This window comes from Propithecus coquereli, unplaced genomic scaffold (genome assembly GCF_000956105.1).
Source record: "Propithecus coquereli isolate 6110/MARCELLA unplaced genomic scaffold, Pcoq_1.0 Scaffold416, whole genome shotgun sequence".
Lineage (NCBI taxonomy): Eukaryota > Metazoa > Chordata > Mammalia > Primates > Indriidae > Propithecus > Propithecus coquereli.
The window spans coordinates 2,045,187-2,065,472 of NW_012149908.1; the positions used below are offsets into that span (position 1 = coordinate 2,045,187).

Below are 20,286 nucleotides of genomic sequence, written 5' to 3' on the forward strand. Positions count from 1 at the left end.
CTGGGACTAGAACCCAAATCTCCTAACTCCTGCACTATTTGGTGCTTTGTCATTGCAATGCCATTTTCCTACCAATTATCATTTCCAAAGTCAAAACAACCAGTTATAACACCCTTCTGGTGGGCTTAGCTACATTTTATAGCTATGGTTAGTGTTGATGTTCTCAGACCCTTTTGAGAGAAATGAAACACAGAGGACCTCATTTTGAGATCATGTGTGGTTTGACTATAAGACAGCCTAGTTAATAAGAGAATTTTCTCTGGTTAGAGTTCAGTCACTCATGGTTTTGCCCCCTCCAAATATGACCCATAAGAAAACCAAAAAGGCCAGCAGAGAGCCAGGCAAGCATGTCTGGTGATAGAATCCATGGGCTGCCTAGCCAAAGGCAGTGAGTGAACGTTCTGCAGACACTTGGCAGGAGACTCCAAAGCATTGTCCTGGCCTCCAAGATGCAAGCTCCACTCAAATTTATAGAGTTTCTCCAAAACATACTACCCCCCCCCAGACTCTAGCTTGCTGTAAAGCCTGGGTATTGCAAGCATCCCATAAAGGAGGCTGTGCATCCCTTAGACACGAAACAAGTATTCTTAGGGAACATAAACTGACAGCTGAGAAAAAGCTGCTAAGAAGATCATTCAAAGCGGAGTCAGTGAGCCACATTCCAGATCCACGACACCAACTTGCTCAGTTGTATAATCATCACTCTCCTCCTGTGGGGTGAAAATGGTATTTTAGAAAGGACTTAAAGACTACTGCGTCCAAATTTAGACCCTCTGATAGTGCGGATTTCCAAACACACAGCTGGCGCGTGTCAGCGCGGATAGAGAACACCTTCGTGGGACCGTACAGGAGGGAACAGACTGTTTTCTCTCTACTCTCACACTCAACATGGCATGCCTCTGTGACCAGATCGGGGGGTGCTTTTCCCACACACCAAGCAGCTCTCCAGCAGACGTGAACTGGGTGTCTGTCCTATAATAAGTCAATCCTGACACTTTCTGCCCGGATAGTGTCAGGTCTCATACTTAAGGGCTCAGTCCCCCAAGACTGCCCTCCCCCGGCCCCAGGCGCCAGTCCTAAGTAATAGGTTGTCACCTGTGCTTCTGACCAACCGGCTATAAACTGGGGTTTCCACAACCCTCTCCTTGGGTTTGATTAATTTGCTAGAGCAGCTCACAGAACTCAGGGAAACGGTGTTTACCAGTGTATTATAAGGATATTACAAAGGATACAGATGGAGAGATGGACAGAGCACGGTATGGGGTGGGGAAGGAGCTTCCATGCCCTCTGGGTTCCCCCCTCCCAGCGCCCACCGTGTTCGGCAACCTGAAGCGCCTCAACTCTTGTGGTTCAAGAGTTTTCATAGAGCTTCCCCTCTAGCCTCCCACGCACCACCTTCCCAGGTGAAATCCACAGCCCTCTAACCACTTGGACTTTCAGGCGACCAGCCTGTCCTAAATTCCCTCGTTAGCATAAACTCAGGTGTGAGCCAAAGGGACTCATTCTGGATAACAAAAGACACTCCTGTCACTCAAGAAATTGCAAGGATTTTAGGTGTTCTGTGGTAGGAACTGACAACAAAGACCAAATATATTTCACTTTATACCACAGGGATGTTTTGAAGGCAAAAGGAATCATAAATGTGAAAATGTTCCTATTAACATAAACTTAGAAACACTTTGGAATACAATTTTCCAACAGTGCCAGGGTGCTATAGATTTTACAGCCAGGTATCTGGCCAAAACTCCTTTCTCTGGCATGGAAGCCTATTCCCTACGTGTACAGGACGTGTGGGAGTGTTTTAACACTGGAGTGTCACAGAAGCAATTGTTTTCTGGCCCAGGGCAATAAAGAGAAATACAAATGGCAACAATCATTGGATTTTAAAACAGTCCCTCAGTATCCTGGGAGATTGGTTCCAGGACCCTCTGGGATACCAAAACCCAAGGATGCACAAGTCCCTGATATAAAATGGGGTAGTATTTTCTTATAACCTACACACATCCTCCTGAATACTTTAAATCATCTCTAGATTGCTTATGACACCTAATACAATGTAAATGCTATGGAAATAGCTGTTAGACTCTATTTTTGAATTTGTATCATTTTTATTGTTGTATTGGGTTTTTAACAAATATTTTCCATCCACAGTGGATTGAACCCATGAACACGGAGCTCACGGATACAGAGGGCTGACTGCAGTTATCTTTGGACACATGATAGACTTTGTTTTCACTCTAGGATCTCTCTTCAGATCCCATGATGTAAATACCTTGCCAACCATAGACACCAGTTTGTGATACTCAGGAAGGGACTGCTGCTTGCACAGCTGGGGGGCTCTCTCTGTCTACCCTCAGGTCCCAGGCCCACACGACTCATCACAGTAGGTGAATTGCAAGGTTGTTAAGTAATTACCAAGAACATCAAAAGTACACGTCTCTGGCCATGCTCAGGCCCGCCGGGCTCGTGTGGATCCCCCCTGGAGCTTTGTACGGTCTTCTCTCCTGGGATGCCACCTCGTCCTCCGGCTCCTTGGGTCACTAGGTGCCGCCCATTGTCTGACTCCACCTCCCACATTGCACCATCGCAGGCTCACACCCTGGCTGTGATGTTTCACCTGCTGAGGCTAAATGACACACCCGGCAACAGCAGTGTGGTTGCTGTGCCTGTGTAGTTGTCATTCCTTGTCTCACAAGGCTGTGGTGGTGAGGGGTGGGGGCCAGAAGAAGAGCAGCTATTGTTCTTTGCGACAGACATGCACTCTCGCATCTCCCTGGGGCCATGGGCCTCTTTATGTTCTCACTGGGTCTGCACAGAAGTGACAAGAAGCAAGCTTTAGCCTCGAGGGAGGGAGAGAAAGGCGAGAGGCCACGGTCCCCAAGTTGGGAGGCCACAAGGAAAGAAAGGGACTTCTGTGAAGAGAAGAGTGACGTCTAAGTTGCAGGCCACTTGCCTGGGGGCACCGGCGGAGTGCGGCTGGGGAGGGGCCGGTGGAGGGAGGAAGGCGTGGAGGGGGGTGAGCCCGGCATGACATGACGCACGTGCCTTTCCTGGGCTTGAAATTGAGGAACTGCGGAGGCGGTGGTGGCCGGAGTCAGTCTTTCAGAGCACAGGATGGAACAAGAACTCCAGCCACTGACTCTGTCTCATGTATCTCCAAGGGCCGATGAGATTAATGACCCAAGGAGGGTATGATATGGTCCAAAAACTTTTCCTGGATTTTTTCCGTAGGCGGCTGAGCCAGAGGCCAACTGCGGAGGAACTGGAACAGAGGAACATTTTGAAACGTAAGTGACTGAGCCCAGGGCAATCGCTGGTGTTCTGTGGCGGCTTTAGTTATTATTTAATTGTGGGCCACCAGCTTTCTCCTTTGTGCCTGTGTGGAAACAACCGGAGCCTCTCTGATGGTGGAGGCTTCATCTTTGTGCGTTAGAACAGCAAAGACGACCTCCCCGTGGAGAAGGCAAATTGTACTCTACTTTGTTCATTAGAAGCTCACAGACTGCAAGCAGAACCTTCCGTTTAGTGAGTTGTAAAGTCAAAGAGAAGCTGAAAAATTAGAGTCAGAGAACTTACCAGTTAATGATTTTGAGGTCAGGGTCACCTTTCAACCAAAATTGGCTTAAAAACGGCAAATACGATATGGATGGCTAAAATAAGGGAAACGGCCGTTTGAAAGCTGGGACTAGAAAGCGTGACTTTGCATCGCAGCTGGCTGCTGTTGATAAAATCCCTCATCCCTTCGAACATGAAATTGGAAGTGTAAGAAAGCATTTCCAAGTGAAAGTGCTTCGTGTCTGTGTCCCGGGATTTCCACAGCCCGCCTGAGGCCCCCGTTCAGGAAAAACTGGCTGTCACTGATGCCGTGGACGGGAGAAATAAATGACCCCTTGTTCAGTTCAGGATATGGAGATATTTGAATATGTATAGAGAATCCAGTTGACGCTAGGAGAAAAAAAAAGAAAAAAAGAATACAAAACACTAAAAGAAAACAGGTGTTTCGTGGACACCGGTATGCTTCATTCTGATGGTGGGTGTTAAATAATTTAAAAATCGTTCCACTCTGCTCACATCCACTCCATCCTTGCTGCCCTTCTCACCAACACTTCTTTTTTCAAGATAGTCAACAAATAATATGTTTAGTTTAATTTGTGACCCTTTCTCCCCTACCCGACACACGTGCTTCTAATTTCTCTCCAGAAAAGAGAAATATAGACTAAGCAGATGTTCTAGAAATGCTATATTGTACACACACACCCCCAGTCAATCATGCAAAACCGTGGTGTGGGTAGCTAGGCGTTTCCACTTAAAGCAAACTAATATGATTTTACCCGTTGACCGTGCTGGCTGCGGTCCTGGGACTCGGTTGGCATTGCGCGGTGTGCGGAGGGTGAGTGCTGGATCCGAGCTGCGCTGGGCGGCCTGTCACCCCTGCAGGGTGCCCGGCTGCTTCTTTGCTTCGAGCGACATCCTGCCTCCTCTGCGCCAGCCTCCACCTCCCCAGAGCCCAGTGGAAGGTGTTTTCAGGATCAGCCCTCCTCAGGCTCAAGTGCGCCTCACGCATCTCCTAGGTCTCTAGGAATGTGTGTGTGTGTTTTTTCTAACCAAGGGGTCCCCTTAAAAGTTTCCAAGCTTAATATTCCATATAATGAAATGAGAGCTTTTTCAGGGGATTTGCATGGTCAGGGAAGCATTTAGCCTATCTCGGGGCTCCTTGTCGGCCCCAGTTTAATACCTAAGCCGTTGTAAACTTTCCATTGCTGGAGAGAAGGAAAAACAGAAAGGTGAATCTTTATTCCTAAAATCAGAAATCAGGTAAACGTGCTTCCTTCTCTCTTCACCTCAGCCCACGTGCATCACCCCACATGAACACCTAACGTGCATCAGTGGTCCTCTGAGGGCAGTTTACTCTTGGGATGCTACTATACTTGTGGCCTCCGATCTGAGGCCTAAATACAAAGAAGCTAAAAACCCATGGAGGATTATTCAGGTTTCAGAAAATAGTGCATATCTCAGCAGGGCTGAGGTTCCTAGAAAGGAGCCTAAAATCCCCCAGCTAACTTCTGGCTTCCTGAAGCCTCCAGCTCCCGTCCCCAGTTTGTCCAGATTCCCTGGAGATCGTGGGCAGGTCCCTTCTGCCTGGTTTTTACTGCCATTTCAGCCTGAGGGCTTAGATTCAGGAGACCAAAAGAGGGTTCTAAAAGATTGTTTCCAGGCTGAGTATGGTGGTTCACACCTGCAATCCTAGCAATCTGGGAGGCCAAGGCAGGAGGATCACTTGAGCTCAGGCGTTTGAGATGAGCCTGAGCAAGAGTGAGACCCCGTCTCTACAAAAAATAGAAAAATTAGCTGGGCGTGGTGGCACGCACCTGTAGTCCCACCTTCTGGAGAGGCTGACGCAGGAGGATCGCTTGAGCCCAGGAGTTTGAGGTTGCTATGAGCTACGATGATGTCACTGCACTTTAGCCTGGGCCACAGAGCAAGACTCTGTCTCAAAAAGGAAAAAAGTTTGTTTCTATGATTTTCTTTTATTCCATACCCTCTTCCTTCTTGTCCTGGTCAAATAGTTGCAAACTAAAGAACTGCTTGACTGAATTCAAACAGGTCGATCATTTCACAGTTCGAAAACTTTTCAGAACTGAACTTGTTATTCCCATAGGTACTTATTTTTCCCTGCATTCTGGAACTGTTCTCTTAAATGTTTTCTTTTTGCCTTTTTTTAATTTAATCTATTTTGATTGTTAAACAAGAAATATATAGTGATATTTCATCTTCAAATAATTTGTTCTAAAACCTATTGTCTGGACTTTATTTATTTTTTTCCTTTAATTCAGGATATTATGGGGGTACAAACATTTTGGTTACATGAAATGCGTTTGCTTAGCCCACACCAGAGCTACAAGTGTGTCCTTCCCCCATACGGTGTGCCCCGTTTCCATTACCTGTGGGTTTAACCCCCTTCACCCCCCACCTCCATCTGGGCTTTAAATCATTTGAGGAACCACTCAGTCTGGGGGTCACGGCTCAGCAGTGGAGCTTTGGGAGTCCGGGTTTGGCTTCCAGCCCCGCCCTGCCTGGCCCTGTGCACATCTGAGCACACAATGAACACACTCTGATGGTGGCAGCTGGACTGATGACATCGTGGGGGCCTTTCCTGTCCTCTCTTTGCAGTTGCCTTATGGGGTTGTCTTGGTACCCCCTGCTTGAGAATTCATGACACTGGGTTTGTAACTAGCTTGGAACTAAAGGTATGGATGCCATAGCTAGTAGCTTGTGGTCGCCCCTCAGAAAAACCTAAGAAATGCACATAGGAGATGAAAGCTCCATGCTTCCTGCTTGCCGGCTGTGTCCCAGAATGCCTACCTTCGTGGTTCAGAAGGGGTCAGGTCAGGAGTCTGAGGCCAGTCAGCAGTCACGAGAAGGAGCCCCGGCCCCAAGCAAAATGTGACAGCAGGAAAAGGCAGCTGTAGGGTGTGACCAGTCACTTAGCTCCCCTGGGCTTTCATATCCTCATTTATAAACCCAGAGTGGTAGACTAGGAGGTCTCTAAGGCTTCTCGTGGCCCTAATATTCTATGCTTCTGTAAGTCTTAACTAAGTGCCCACCAGCTGCCTCCCGGGCATACAACATCCAGACTGCCTTTCCTGCCCTGCTTTCTCCCGCCTGCAAATGTCACTGATGGGGGGCTCCCTTCTTCCAGTTCTTGCTGTCTGCTTCCCAATTTATTCACTAATAGATTAATTCATACTAAATATTAATGGCTGACTAGGGTAATAGGTTTTATCCCAGAGAAATTTACATTTTTACAGATGTCATTGTCTGGGATCTCCCTTCCGGGTCTTGCCATCTGCCTCCCAATTTATCTCAGATAGATTAATTCATACTGAACTATTAATGGCTGACTAGTTCAATGGAATTTTATCCAAGAGAAATTTGCATTTTTAAAGAAAACTCTGGGAAGGAGCTAAGATTTCTAAATCCAGAGGAAGGCTCTCTCACAGTGGAGGGTTCAGGCACTGGGGGCAGAGCAGGTGACGCCGTCCTGCCGCAGGACGTGGGCATCTTTTGTGCTGCCTCCATACTAGATCTTGATCCCCACAGCCAGTCGGGGGGGCCACATCATGCCACTGGGACTGTCTCTCAAGGGCCTTAGGTCTGCTCTAAACTCCCACCATTTGTGCCAGGGAGAGGTGCTGTCACCTTAAGCCTGGGTTGGCTGTGGCTGTGGTTGCTGCCCTCAGGGCTGGCAAGGAGGAGAGGGTGTGACAGTTTGTCAGACAGTCCCCACCCCATTGCCATGCACAAGTGTTTCGTTCTTTTAAAGACCTGTCCCATACTGAGACAATCGGGTGCCACGACTGAATTGCAGGTGTACATCAATACAACAAATAAGTTATCGAAATGTAATTTAACAAGTGTGATTTTAAAAGGAGAGAATAAGTCCCCTGGGCAATCTTAATGAACCCTGTGCCAAAATCAATGTGCAGTTTCCTTTTACTAATGCCATTTAAAATTCAACAGATGAGGCTGGGCGTGGTGGCTCACGCCTGTAATCCTAGCTCTCTGGGAGGCCGAGGCGGGCGGATTGTTTGAGCTCAGGAGTTCGAAACCAGCCTGAGCAAGAGCGAGACCCCGTCTCTACTAAAAATACAAAGAAATTAATCGGACAACTAAAAATATATATAGAAAAAATTAACCGGGCATGGTGGCGCATGCCTGTAGTCCCAGCTACTCGGGAGGCTGAGGCAGCAGGATCGCTTGACCCCAGGAGTTTGAGGTTGCTTTGAGCTAAGATGACACCACGGCACTCTAGCCCAGGCAACACAGTGAGACTTTGTCTCAAAAAAGAAAAAAAAATTCAACAGATGAAAATCACAGGCCTTCTTTGACGCTACTTGACTTTCATGACTTTTTTTCAAGTCCCACAATACTGTGCTGGTGTCTACGTTTCCACAGATATCTAGGAATCCTTCCAAGGCCCGGAAAGGAAATGGTCTACCCAAAGTCATTCAGTTAGCTTAAAAGGAGAGATAAGCCCAAATTCTCTGCCCTTCACACCTCTGTTCCCTTCCCCAGACCCTCTCACCTACGGCTCTTTAACAATCTGATGAGTAAGTCACCCATATACTAAGCCAAGAACATTTAGGCTCTGAAGTCTACTCTCCTGAGACACTCCTTAAAAGACTAAATGCAGGCAATTGTACCCCACACTCTGGCCTCACTCATGTTCTGTGGACTTCTTGGAAGATTCAAAGAATTCATGGAATCAGGGCTTGTGAAAGGTGAGCGTTTTGCAATTCCCCTCAGTGTGGCCAGCCTTGGGGTTGGCGTTGGCCCTGCCTCCTTTGGTTCCTGCAGCGGGTGTAGGCCGGTCTTATGTTCTACCCCACAGCACACCAGACACGAGGGTCGTATCACAATGAACTCTTTTTGGTGTCTGGGAGGCTCAAGGGGCAATGAGTGAACCCCAAGTCTTGTCCAGAGAAAACTTGGACCCCCGCTTAACACCCACCATCTTGCCTTGTGGCAACATTTCTCATCCCAGCATCTCTGCCTGGGAACTCGAAACCCCATGTGACATAAAGAAAATAAGATGAAAAGGTCAGCCTGCTCACCAGTAATTTGAAACACTGCAGGGAGTTTGGAAAGCATCCCCACGTACAGAAGGTGGCTGGGGAAGGGGACAGGAGTTCCCTCTTCTCCTTTCCAAACTGAGGTGCTTGGCCTGGAGCTTGCCAAGTTCAGAGGGTGCACCTGGGCACAACATTGTTGGCTGGAATCAAAAGCATCTTAAATATGTCTTTCAGCTCGGAATGAACAAGAGGAGCAAGAGGAGAAAAGAGAGATCAAGAGGAGGCTAACCCGAAAGGTGAGATGGTTCTCCACGCAAGAGCTGGGCAGGAGGAGTGGGCTCCCTGCCACTCCTTTGCTCTCTTCTGGCCTCGGTGGCCTCACAGCTGCCTGGCCTAGGGGTGCCACACCTTGGGTGTCAGAAGGCACAGCTCTCTTACTACACAAAACCTCTCCAGGGAACGGTGGTCAGTCCATCTTCATGACTCTCAGTCCCTTTGGCTGGTGACATTCAGTTGTTGCTTGATTTTTTGACACCCACCTACCCCCAAACAACTTGATGGCCATTGAATTATATTTTCAATTAGACTAAATATTTTGTTTTAAAAAAATTCACTACAACTATTAAGCAATCAGAAATTCATTATCAAAATTGTTAGTTCATATATAACACAGCTATTTGCTGTGCCCCTAGGAAAGCATGGATTTTCCTGGCTTCCTTGATACTGTTCTTTCCCTAGTAATTAAGAACTCTTTGACTTTATTATGCTAAATCCAATTGGAATTACTGAATTAGGAAAAAACCAAAACATATTTAATGAATATGTTTGAAAAGCACATTGATAAAAGTCATAAAGCTAGAATTTTTATATATTTTTAACCCCAAAAAATGGATGGTTCGGCAATGCAACGTAGACGCAAATGCATCTCATTCTACGTGAGTGGTCTCTTTAATAATAAACTTATAATTGAGGCTATTCTTGAATGACGTTGAAAAGTTTAATTAATTGATGACACACAAGATAAAATACTATCTCCTGTCTGACTAAGTCAAAGTGTTTTTAATCAGCCTCCTACAGTGACCATCTTGAGAGAAAGATACTCAAATCGTAGAGACAGTTAAGAGACCCATTAAAATTAATTTTAAAAAGGCTTATTAATGGATTTTTCTCCCTAGAAATATTACACAAAGGAAGAAATTCAGAGATCCTGAAATATCATACCAATTATTAAGGTGATGATTTGTATTTCTCAACACTTTCTCTCCCTAAGAGCATCCCAAATACCTGGTGACAAGCCAAATGCCAACCCAATTAAAAGGAGTAAGATAAACAAGTACCTGAACAGTCAGGTGACTGGCTGGCATCACCCTGGTGGGGACCAGGAGAGCTGAGTGACCTCACCAGCCAGTTGCTCTCATCCCAGGCATATCTGAGCCTTGACATCCTTGAGCCCACCTAGTCTTTGGATGGAGGGTGCATTTCTTCCCGAGACTGGGTAGTGAGAAGGGTGGGGGAGGTGCATTTGCTTGTTCTAATTGTGTCCTTGAAGTGATTGGATATGAAAAAGACACTGCTGTAGTCCCAGGTACTCGGGACAGTGAGGCAGGAGGATCTCTTGAGCCCAGGAGTTTGAGGTTGCAGTGAGCTATGATGATAACCACTGCACTCCAGCCTGGGTAACATAGCGAGACTCTTGTCTCTAAAAAAGAATTTTTTTAAATGAAAAAAGAAAAAAAGAAAAAGACACTAGTAATAACCCCTCATTTCTGATAGATAGGGGTCTAGACATTCAGAAAAATGTTTAAATCAGATTTTCATCAAGTTCTTTAGAGTTGGTTGCAGGAACCCCAAAATTGTCGCAAACTTTATGGTTGCTTGCTAAAAGATAGTCACAGAAAAATACTTAGACATTTATTTAATTCTTATCTCTTTAAAAAGTTTATATGATTTTACAGAGAAAACCTTGACTGATTGCAAAATTTGGCAGTAGGCAAGGGAAGAGGGTTTTTTCCCACACCATTCTCCCTAGGGCGGGTAACACTAGAGAGAGTTACCCCTAGTTTTTCAGGTCCCCAAAATAAGATAATTGCCTCTTTTCCTTGGCCACTCTCTTTCCTTCTCCCAGGGAAATGGCCTTGGAACTTTAGCACTTGCCTTCCTCTGGGGACTGGCTTGGGGAATTAGAAATAGTGAGCTTGAGCAAAGGGATAACTGCTTCTAAGGGAGGGACTGGAAGAACATCTGTTTGTTGGCAGAGATGCCGCGGTGCCGGCAGGTAGGAGATCCACATCACTTTCTGGCCCTGGGCAAGTTCTTCTCCTCCGGAGTCTTTATCGCACCAAGACCAGATGCCAGGGACCGGGACTGCTTTTCAGTTACTTATCCTCAGCCCAAAGATTTCCTTAAAGAAGTTCTATTTCATTTTAATGCACTAGTGAGAAAAATAAAAAGTAAAACATAGTAGCTGGGGCTGATAGCAACAGACCAGGCCTTTTCTTCAGCCAAATTGAGACTAATCTGAAAGTTATAGCTTTGTCTTTTAAAAACATGTCTGCCTCCCCCTGCTATTAATAAAAAAATGCTAGCAAGTTAAATGGTTGGATGGATGGATGGATACACGGATGGGAGGAAGGAAGGAAAGAAATGCACTTGGGTTCCGGTTGTATTAATAGAATTTGGGTCTCAATGAATTTACTCTTTTTCTTAAATATTTGGTTGCATATTATATTGCTGCCATAGACCAATGCAAATGCTACTGCCCCATCTTCCAGCCCATCGTTCCAAGAACCTGACCTTGGCTGCAAAGATTAGTTTTGTAGCATCCAAGGAAGGACCTCAGGTTCCAGGTGCCTTAAGGGTTACAGCCAGCCCTGTGCCAAAGGCACATCTTCTGAGCCCAGTGAGGTCAGGGGGACAAGCCCTGGCTCACGGAGGAGGGTCCTGGTGGCCGTTTGTCAGGGTCCCCATAACACCTGAGACCCCAGAGGCAGCAGCTGGTCCTGTCCTCACTCATTCCTTCTGAGCACTGGGGCACAGTGCCTCCTTGATTTGAAGACTTGGTGTCTACAGCCCCACTGGGGTTCAGGCATGAAAAACAGTCCCTGACCTGCAGAGCTTACATTCAGTTTTCTGTCCACTCCAGACTCTGCCATAAACAGGCTATTAGTAAAATCCAGTTCATGATTTCCAGGAAAAGAAGTTTGAAAGCCAGGGCTTAGCAACCTTTCTGACATCATCGCACACTTAGAAAGTAATACTTTTTGTTCAGCACCCAGGGGTAAACCCTGCTAGTCCTGAGGAACACAAACTGGAGAGGAGGAATGTGGGAGTCTGTTTATTTGGCATAAATATAGTAACATTAAATGATTTTATGTATTTTAATTATAGTACAAAATCTCCCTGCACTCACATTTTGGAGAACACGCTTTGGAGTCAGGATGACCACCATTTTTGTTTACAGCAACCCCAACCATACAGCCTGGGAAACCTGTGGTTTCCTGCAACAGGACTGCACTAGTGCTAGAATGTTCTGCCCTAGGAAAACCAAGGCTGCCCCAGGACAGACTGGAACCATTTAAAGGGGGAGCTGCATGCAGTCTAGGCAAGTGGACTGGTACTGCGGCCCACTAAGCCTCTGAACCCCAGGTCTTCTCACCCTTGATTGAGAGGGAGCTGCAGGCCTGCCTTGGTCCTGTCCAGGGCCTAACAGTACCCACAGCCAGTCTGATACCAGCCAACAATCATCTAATTATGCTCTGCCAGGATGATAGCAAGCTGAGACATTCTAGCACCAGCCAACGGTGTCTGGCAGCTGCATGATACAGAGGCAAACAGCCAGGGTGGATTGGACTCACTTGTGTGTGTCTGTTTTATAGGCCTGTGTCTGACTACACCTTCTATTAATAGAATTAAACCTAATCTAGGGCTTGGAGGGAAAATTGCTTTTAAATAACATTGGTTGAACGTGAATTGACAGCGTCCTAAAGAGAGCAACGTTGTTGCTCCAGCAAAAATAAACCTGGTGACAGGGAGAGATAATAGAAATGCCAGCCTTCTGTCATTAACACACAGAGGCAGGGTGCTCCTGGGTGATTTCAGGAGATGGAAACATAAATATGAACCCTCCTTCCGCCTGATTCACTCCTCGTTCCTGCAGTCCTTGACGGCAGAGCCACCCAAAGGGCTGAGTCCGAGTCTTCCTTGACAGACACGTGGCCTTGCCCTGTACTTACTCAGCTCATGTTTGTTGACTGACCTTTCCCTCGAACTTCTTGAGGAGGCCAGCGCAGCATCTGCCCTGACCTCATAAATCAACATATCCCCCTCCCTGCACACCCTAGAGCGTGCGTGCTGTTTGCACACGCACTTTTCTATGTCTGAAACACACGCACAAAATGTATGACAAGCCCGTCTTGCAGAGAGCACAAAATGTGACGCACAGATGCAGACAAAGTAAGACAAAATCATTGTATAAGGTTCCCGTCACTTGGAGGGAGTAGGACAGACACGGAAAAACGCACAGCGAGCACCTAGAGCCACACAGAAAGACAAGCCTCTGTAAGACAGGCACAGCGATGCGATAGAGAGAGACCTGGGCTGGCTGTCCGCACAGGCCTGGAGGGAGCGGAAGGGATGACGAAGCTGTCTCTTAGAGCTCGAGAAAGGTCCCAGTCTCAGGAGTCAGGAGCCCTTGGTCCCTGCCTGGGCCCTGCCGCTCCCACGCTGTGTGATGTGTCAGTCGCCTCTCTGGGCCTCATTGTCCACACCTACAAATTCACCGACAGAGCCGGGTGACTGAAACCCCTCTGTTGACTGGGTCCGTCTCTCTCCCTCCCTGCAGCTCAGCCAGAGGCCCACGGTGGAAGAACTTCGGGAAAGGAAGATCCTCATCCGCTTCAGTGACTACGTGGAGGTGGCCGACGCTCAGGACTATGACCGCAGGGCCGACAAGCCGTGGACCCGCCTCACCGCTGCCGACAAAGTAAGTGGGGGACACGGAGAGGGGCGGGGAGTGCCCGGAGGTGGGAGGCCAGGCCTCGCGTGGGCTTTCCCACAAAGGCAAGTCCTCGGCCGCAGTCCCCGTGACGGACAGCTACGAGCCCGCTGCTGGCAGTGCTGCTGCTCCGGCTCCTTGGCCCATGGGCTCCGGAAATCTGCAGAGAGGCCGCTGAAGCCAAGAAGGCACGAGACGGATAATACTGCGCCGCTTTACAGAAGGAGGATGGGCAGCCGCAGAGGCCGTGCCCAGAGGCACAGAATAGCACTGGAACAGGCGCACGCAGTCCGAGGGCACGAGGCTCCAAGCTTAGCACAGACCTGCTGTGTAGGGGACACTGTCGTTGGCCCCCAACAGGGATTCACAAAATCCAAAGAAGACAAAGTAGCTCTGTTTGCCTGTCTTGTAACCTAAGGAGAGACATAGGTACCAGTCACAGAGATGTCACAAAGCCTATCTCAGCGTAGTGGCCCTCATCAATTTAGAAAGCAGAATAATAATAATAATCTGAAGTTGAGTTTGTTTAAGAAATGCAATGATGCAAATGAGAAATTGTTCTTATCCCTTAGACCATGTATGGAAATGGACCTCTGTTCAGTGGTCCTTCCTGATCCCAGCCCAGTCACCAGGAGGAACGGGAGGGCAAAGGGCCTTTTTAAAAGTCCAGTCTAGAGTAACGATCATGTCCAACGTGTGCATGACAGCAGGAACCACGGGGTACACCAGGACGTTCTCCTAAAGAGTCCTGCCTTCACCCCGTCCGTTTCAGGAACCAGTGGTTTCCTTACACACGACACAGCAGGACGTCATCTGCAGCCCAGACTGGCTGAATCATCACCCACCCTGGATCGAGGAATTGCAGGAAGCACACATGCAGGGACACTGCCGCACCTGGGTGGGCGGAAGTGGCCAGAGGCACACAGACTTCTTCCAGAAACAGGCTCTCCCGTGATGGGTCAACCTGTAGATCACGATACACGGAAGACTGTGCCCTTCTCTGTCAACATAGCTTTCACAGCTTTTCTGTACAGGAATTTGTGGGGAGTGACCCCAGGAACTGGCACCACCATGCACAAGGCAGGAAGACAAACCCAGCCCCCTGGAAGTTTGTCTTCTAAATACAAAGGGAGGAAGGGGCTTGGGCCTTTGTTCTCTTTTGTTTATACTCTCACTGCGGTGTGCTTGCAAGGATGAGGGTATTAGCAGACGTGCAAGGAACACACAAGACGTCTCTACTTGCATCAAGTTCTGCGTAGCTCTTAGACGGAAAACGTATCCAGGCCCTCAATGGCTGTTGGGGACGGGAGAATAGGAAGTGGTAACTCCCCAATCCCCCAAAGCAGATAACCGGGCACTTAAACCCCAGTGAGCCTCCTTTCTTGGGGAGAGCCACTCTGATCCTACCTGAACACCTTTCTGTCACCAAACTCCTGGAGCCTTCGTATTCCCAGCAGAGCAGATATCCACTACAGACGGAGCCGAGCACGACGGCGCGTGCTTGCAGGTTCCGCCCCGAAAGGAAGGACTGAGGCTGTCTCCAGCCCCAGCTTTCTTCTCTGCGGGTCCCCCCTCCTCCCCTGCTTCCTCACCACCTCCCTTTGCTGTCCGATTGCCCAGCCCTGCCCCCTCGGCACAGGCACATCTGTGGGCAGTGTCGTAAGGATGGATCTCAGGGTATGTGAGGTTATTCCAGACACATCCCAGGTGGTGAACTGTCTCGCCACGGCGTCAGTAAAGTTGTAAAAGAACAAAGGCAAAGGGGATAGTGGTGGAGCTGGCTGTCCTCTGTTTCTTTAATTTGGTTGGGGAATTTGAACCACCCCTTCTAGAAGTATCCACATTGAGGCATCACTGTGCCTGTGCTGAGCTTAGCCTGTACACCTAAGGAAGATGACAGGTTGACATTTAAAGGTGTCCTCGGCGGGCCCCCAGGAGTGGGGATACGTGTGCACACACTGTGGATGCCTCCACGGATCAGCGCTGAAAAGAGGAAGAAAAAGACACACTGGGCCAGATGCTGTCATCATTTGCAATTTAGACTCAGAGAATCTTAGTTCACACACACAGCTCAGGTGATTTTTTTTCTCCTCCCAATGAAAGAATCCATTTTAAACTTGTTTGCCTTTGTTGAAGAAAAAAAATATTGTTAGAAACGAAATAAAAAGGGAGCTCTTTTCTGTCTTCCTCTCGTGCATACTTACGAGGTTCTCTTTATTCCAGGCTGCCATCCGAAAGGAGCTCAATGAATTTAAAAGCACTGAAATGGAAGTTCATGAATTGAGTAGACACTTAACAAGGTTAGTATCAAGTGGTTGTTTTTGTGTATTTTTTTTTCCTTTTTCCACCTCAAATTGCAATATTTACCTCCAAACAAAACCGTCCTGTCTGCTGTGGGTCACAAGTGGTTTGGTCGGTGCTGTGGGAGAGAAGAGAAAAGAAAGGTCAACAGAAAGTTGCACTTCAGGTTGCTGAAACTGAAAGCCCAGGCTAAAAGCCACCTTCTGAAAGCCTGGTTGCAAATTCATTTAAATTAAAGATCTGAAAAGTGTCTTACTATCAATAACCCCCCAGGATGGGTTTTTATGAAAACTTAAGCCAAGGAGACAAGATTATTGCCAAGTTACAACCAGTCAGCAGAGGCCAAACCTGGGCAAAATACCAAATCCACATGGAACGTCCAAAGTGGGTTCATTTCTATGATTCCGTGCCATTTTCCTCACAGTCCTGTGTGATAATGATTTGGGGAAACTGGAGGCTCAGAGCGATTAAGGGACTTGTAGAAGCTCACATGGCTAGTTAGCGACAGAGCCATCAACTTCATTCTTACAACTTTCCCTTTGGTGAACATTTAGAGAAACAGGGTACTTACTGGGTATTTAGAGCCTGGATTCAGAGCTATAAGACTGGGTTCTCTACCTTGCTGCTGAATCCAGGTTGATGGCACAGGCTGGACGCCACCAGGGCCACCTGGTTTGACCCACAGGAGCTCCGGATGAAACTATGCCAAAACCAGAGGCGGATTTGGGGGAGCTACTGTGGGGATGTGCCTTTGCTGGGAGGGTCCCCGCTCCCTATGGCTGTCAGGAACAGGGACCCTGAGGATGGGCAGGTTGTATTGTTCAATCCCACACCTTTGACAGCCCCTCAGTCTTGATTTAATCACTTGTTTCCCTAGGTTTCACCGACCTTAACAGTCGAATTCCTCTTGAGTGCTATGCTGTCTTCAAAACATAAATTTATAAGAACCATAAGTGCTGGTATTTATTCACTTCCCCATTACGATGTAAACCTTCTGAACTGCCTTTTTTTTAAAAGAAGAAGAAGAAAAATATAAGGAAACACAATCAGGATTCTATGTGCGAAAATGCGAAGGTGACCACTCGGCGATCAGAGCTGCTGGCCCCACTTCTGACACCGAAATGTGTCCCACCCCGGCAGGGCCGCGGGCACCTGCAGCAGGGCCCTGACTGAAGACTTTCCGGCAGGCGGAGTGGTCCTGGTCCTCTCCAGCCAGGCCCAGCAGGCACCGAAAACCTCTTCCTTACAAGTGTCTATCACCTGAGTCCAAAGAAAGCTGAGAGGGTGGGGTTAGCCTGGGGGGCACTATGCAAAGGAAGCTTATGATCTGGTTGGTCTTCTAGACTGGCCCAATGTCCTGACTCCAGATGTGGCATCTGCTTTGGGGGCCCTTCCCAGCTGCTTCTGGCCTTCCCTCCCTTCTGCTCCCACCCACACGATGGGCAAAGGGAAGGACTCTTTTCTGGGGGGGGTGGGAGATCTGGGTGCCTGTTGGTCCTCAGAGCGTGTGTGCTGTAGGCGGAGGGGGCTGGCACTGAGCGCCCATCCTGCCCCCCAGCCTGAGCTGAGCTGCCTTCCAGGAAGCTCTGGTTTAGAAGGGGAAGGTTGTCATCCGCTCAGTTCAAACTCATCGACCCATCTGTGTCCAGAGAACCGCATGTCATGGGTGATCTGTGCACACAAACGGCCATTGCTCAGATACTCCCGTGATGTTTTTAAGTCTGAGCGGGAGGACCCTGTTGAGGGCATAAAGGCGGAGGTCAGAAACTGCTTACTGATTTTCTTCACATTTTCTGTGCGCCCCAGGGCCAGTGAGTGTGTGGCTTGGGAGTTGATGGCTTCTGAGTATAGGACCAATGCATGCAGGCCAGAAACCATTCCTGAGTCTAGCCTCCCAGCCACTGAGGGCCTGGTACTCCAGAACCATCGATGGCCTTCTTTTCTCCTTTCTTTGCACCGAAGCGTTTCTGTGGAGGAGCCCCAGAGTTCAGCATGTGCCAGAATTGGGCCACCACCAGCCATGCCTGCCCGTGGGGTGCCTTTCCGCTCCAGTTCATCCAGAGGGAACCCCTCCTCTCCTTCGTGATGCCAGTGAGGGTGACTGGAGATGTGTCTCCAGCTGTCCTACACACTGTTGACAGGGCCCCGAGGCCAGGGTGTGCAGTGAGGGGAAGACCCTCCTAAACCCTAACAAGCACCCTCACGAGGCCCATAGTGGCTTTTGTTTCCTTCCCAACAGAGCTGGCAGGCCCTCGGTCACAGAGCCCTGCTGAGCCTTCTGCAGTGGCTCCATAGCCACCCTGACCTTTCTAGGGGACGGCTCTCTCTACACCACACATGCCCAGGATTTAGAAAAATGCCAGCCTCCCCAGAAAGCGTTAACTCATCCCCACCACAAGCCATGTGGGAGCAAGCTACTCTCAGGATGCACGCCCATCAGCGAGGCCATGGGATTTCCCGCAGGCATGAACAGCTGCCGTGGCCAGCACCAACCTAGGAGCCAGACAGCTCCGGGGGGAGCAGGGGGAGCCCTTTAGGCAATGCCTGCAGCCCCAGCTTTCCTCTCGCCACCTGGAGCCAGCACCTGGAGCCAGCACGCCTCTGCCCAGCCCGAAGAGGACGCCATCACTAGATCTTGTTTTTCTTTGTTGAATCTGAATAGTTGCTGCCGTGGGGAGAGGAATTGTTCAGGGAAAATGTGGTCGGGATTTTAGTGTGGCTGTAAACACAGTCTTCCCAAAAGGCTTACTGACGTTTGAATGTGCAAATGGTATGACGAAAGATGCAAGGCTCTTTCGTTGACTTCTCTACAGCAGGCGGGCAGGCACGTGTTCCAGGCGGAGGTGCCTGGCCGGCCAGGCTTGGAGTCTGAGCTTCCTCTAACTGCAGCTGGGTGGGCTTCAGGCGCACGCGGTGGCCTGGCATGACGGTTGCGCCTTGCCCTGGCCAGGAGCGAGTCCAAAGGCAACTCATTCCGTTGACTGGACTCCTCCTACGAAGACCCAGGGCTTCTCTGCTGGCCTTGGTTCACGGGCCCTTCAGATTCCCTGGGAATATAAGGCCCAGATGGATCTCCCTGCAGCCAGCCAGCAGCCCAGGGTTTCCGCCCAGGGCGTGCCAGTGTTGCAGTCCACTCTGTGCATGGAAGAAATCGAACACCATTTCCGCTGCTCTTCCTGCAGGGCACCCTTTTCCAGAAGTCACTCGCTCAGAGTGAGGGGTGCGCCTCCCATGCCACTGAAGGTCTCCCACCTTCGGGATGGGCTCCTTCAAGCCCGTTTTCAGTGGCTTTACACAGGCTCAGCAACCTCAGTGGCCTGTAGGAGGGGACCTCTCTTGTCTTTCTCCTTTTCTTAAAACTTTGAGGTCTTTCTAGAGATCTAGCCACATTTTTTTTTTTTTGCCACATTGTTATGACAGCCGAAGCAATTTGTGTTACTTTCCAAGATGATAATTTGACATTAATTAAGAAAAAAAAAAGTGAGCTAGATGTCTTAAAATGCATCCCTTTTCTGAAAAAGCTGCAGTTTTCAAGTCAGTTTACTTTGTGTGCATAAATTCTCAGTTGAGCATTTTGTGCTTTGCATTATAGTGAGAGGAAAAATGTGAAATCTCTCAAATCAAATGTTTCCTTCTCAAAATTAGACACTACCCCAACCCTGTTCCCTGTCCCCATCAATGACAGAAGAGACCGCCAGCGGCCTACTTTTTCAAAATTGCTGATGTATCCATCTCTGAAGGCCCTCGAAGCCCTGTGAAACTTTTAAAACTTTAGCCTTTATGTCAGATTAGAGAAACCAAACAATGTGATGGTAAATGTGATGAAAAGCTCCGAGTTTATTTTTCTCCCGCTTACGAACATGTGTGTATATTTGCCGAATGAAAATCGTGGTGTGTTCCTTTGATGAATGGGATTTCAGGCTCTCCCTGTGCATAGCCAGTGGGCAAAGGTCACCCTAAATGACTTTTTCTCCCCATTTGTCTGTTAACCCCCAGACCGGTTGCATTTTCCCGTGGCTGCCCGGGTGTCTGTACATAGTGTGTCTTTGTATAGGAGTGAGTGTGACGACCGTCGATCCCCTCCTCTCCCGGGTTCTAACTTAACAGATGACGGCTGTATGAGGAAGACAGTGTAAATAGAGAATACGGATGAAACTGGATCTCTGTGGCCTAGGTTTTGTACATACAGAAACTGCATGGTATTTAAATTATTGTTTGTCTTTGATGATGTATGCAGTTTCTTTAAAAACAAACCAAAAAAAAAAAAAAGTCTAAAAAAACTCTTGACTCCTGTGTGTTTTATCAGCCAGCAGCAGGAAGCTCTGAAAATACTTAGTTGGGCTGGGGAAGGGGGGCTGGGGGAAAAGGGATGGTCGCCCTTCAGCAGCTGCGTAGTAAGAGTCAGTGCAGATGTAGGAC

General features: G+C 48.4%; 1 protein-coding gene across 2 annotated transcripts in view; it reads left to right on the forward strand.

The window, feature by feature from the left end:
• The window catches only part of PHACTR1 (phosphatase and actin regulator 1), a 561,725-nt gene extending 544,634 nt beyond the window's left edge, over window positions 1–17,091 (forward strand). The window contains exons 11-15 of one of the 2 annotated variants that reach the window (XM_012653162.1): window positions 3,232–3,287; window positions 8,808–8,869; window positions 13,414–13,554; window positions 15,790–15,866; window positions 16,745–17,091. In XM_012653162.1, coding sequence (XP_012508616.1) covers window positions 3,232–3,287; window positions 8,808–8,869; window positions 13,414–13,554; window positions 15,790–15,866; window positions 16,745–16,760 — 352 coding nt within the window. In that variant the 3' untranslated portion in view covers window positions 16,761–17,091. The remainder of the gene's footprint in view (window positions 1–3,231; window positions 3,288–8,807; window positions 8,870–13,413; window positions 13,555–15,789; window positions 15,867–16,744) is intronic. The other variant, XM_012653161.1, reaches the window with a different exon arrangement.
• Window positions 17,092–20,286: the final 3,195 nt, after the last annotated feature.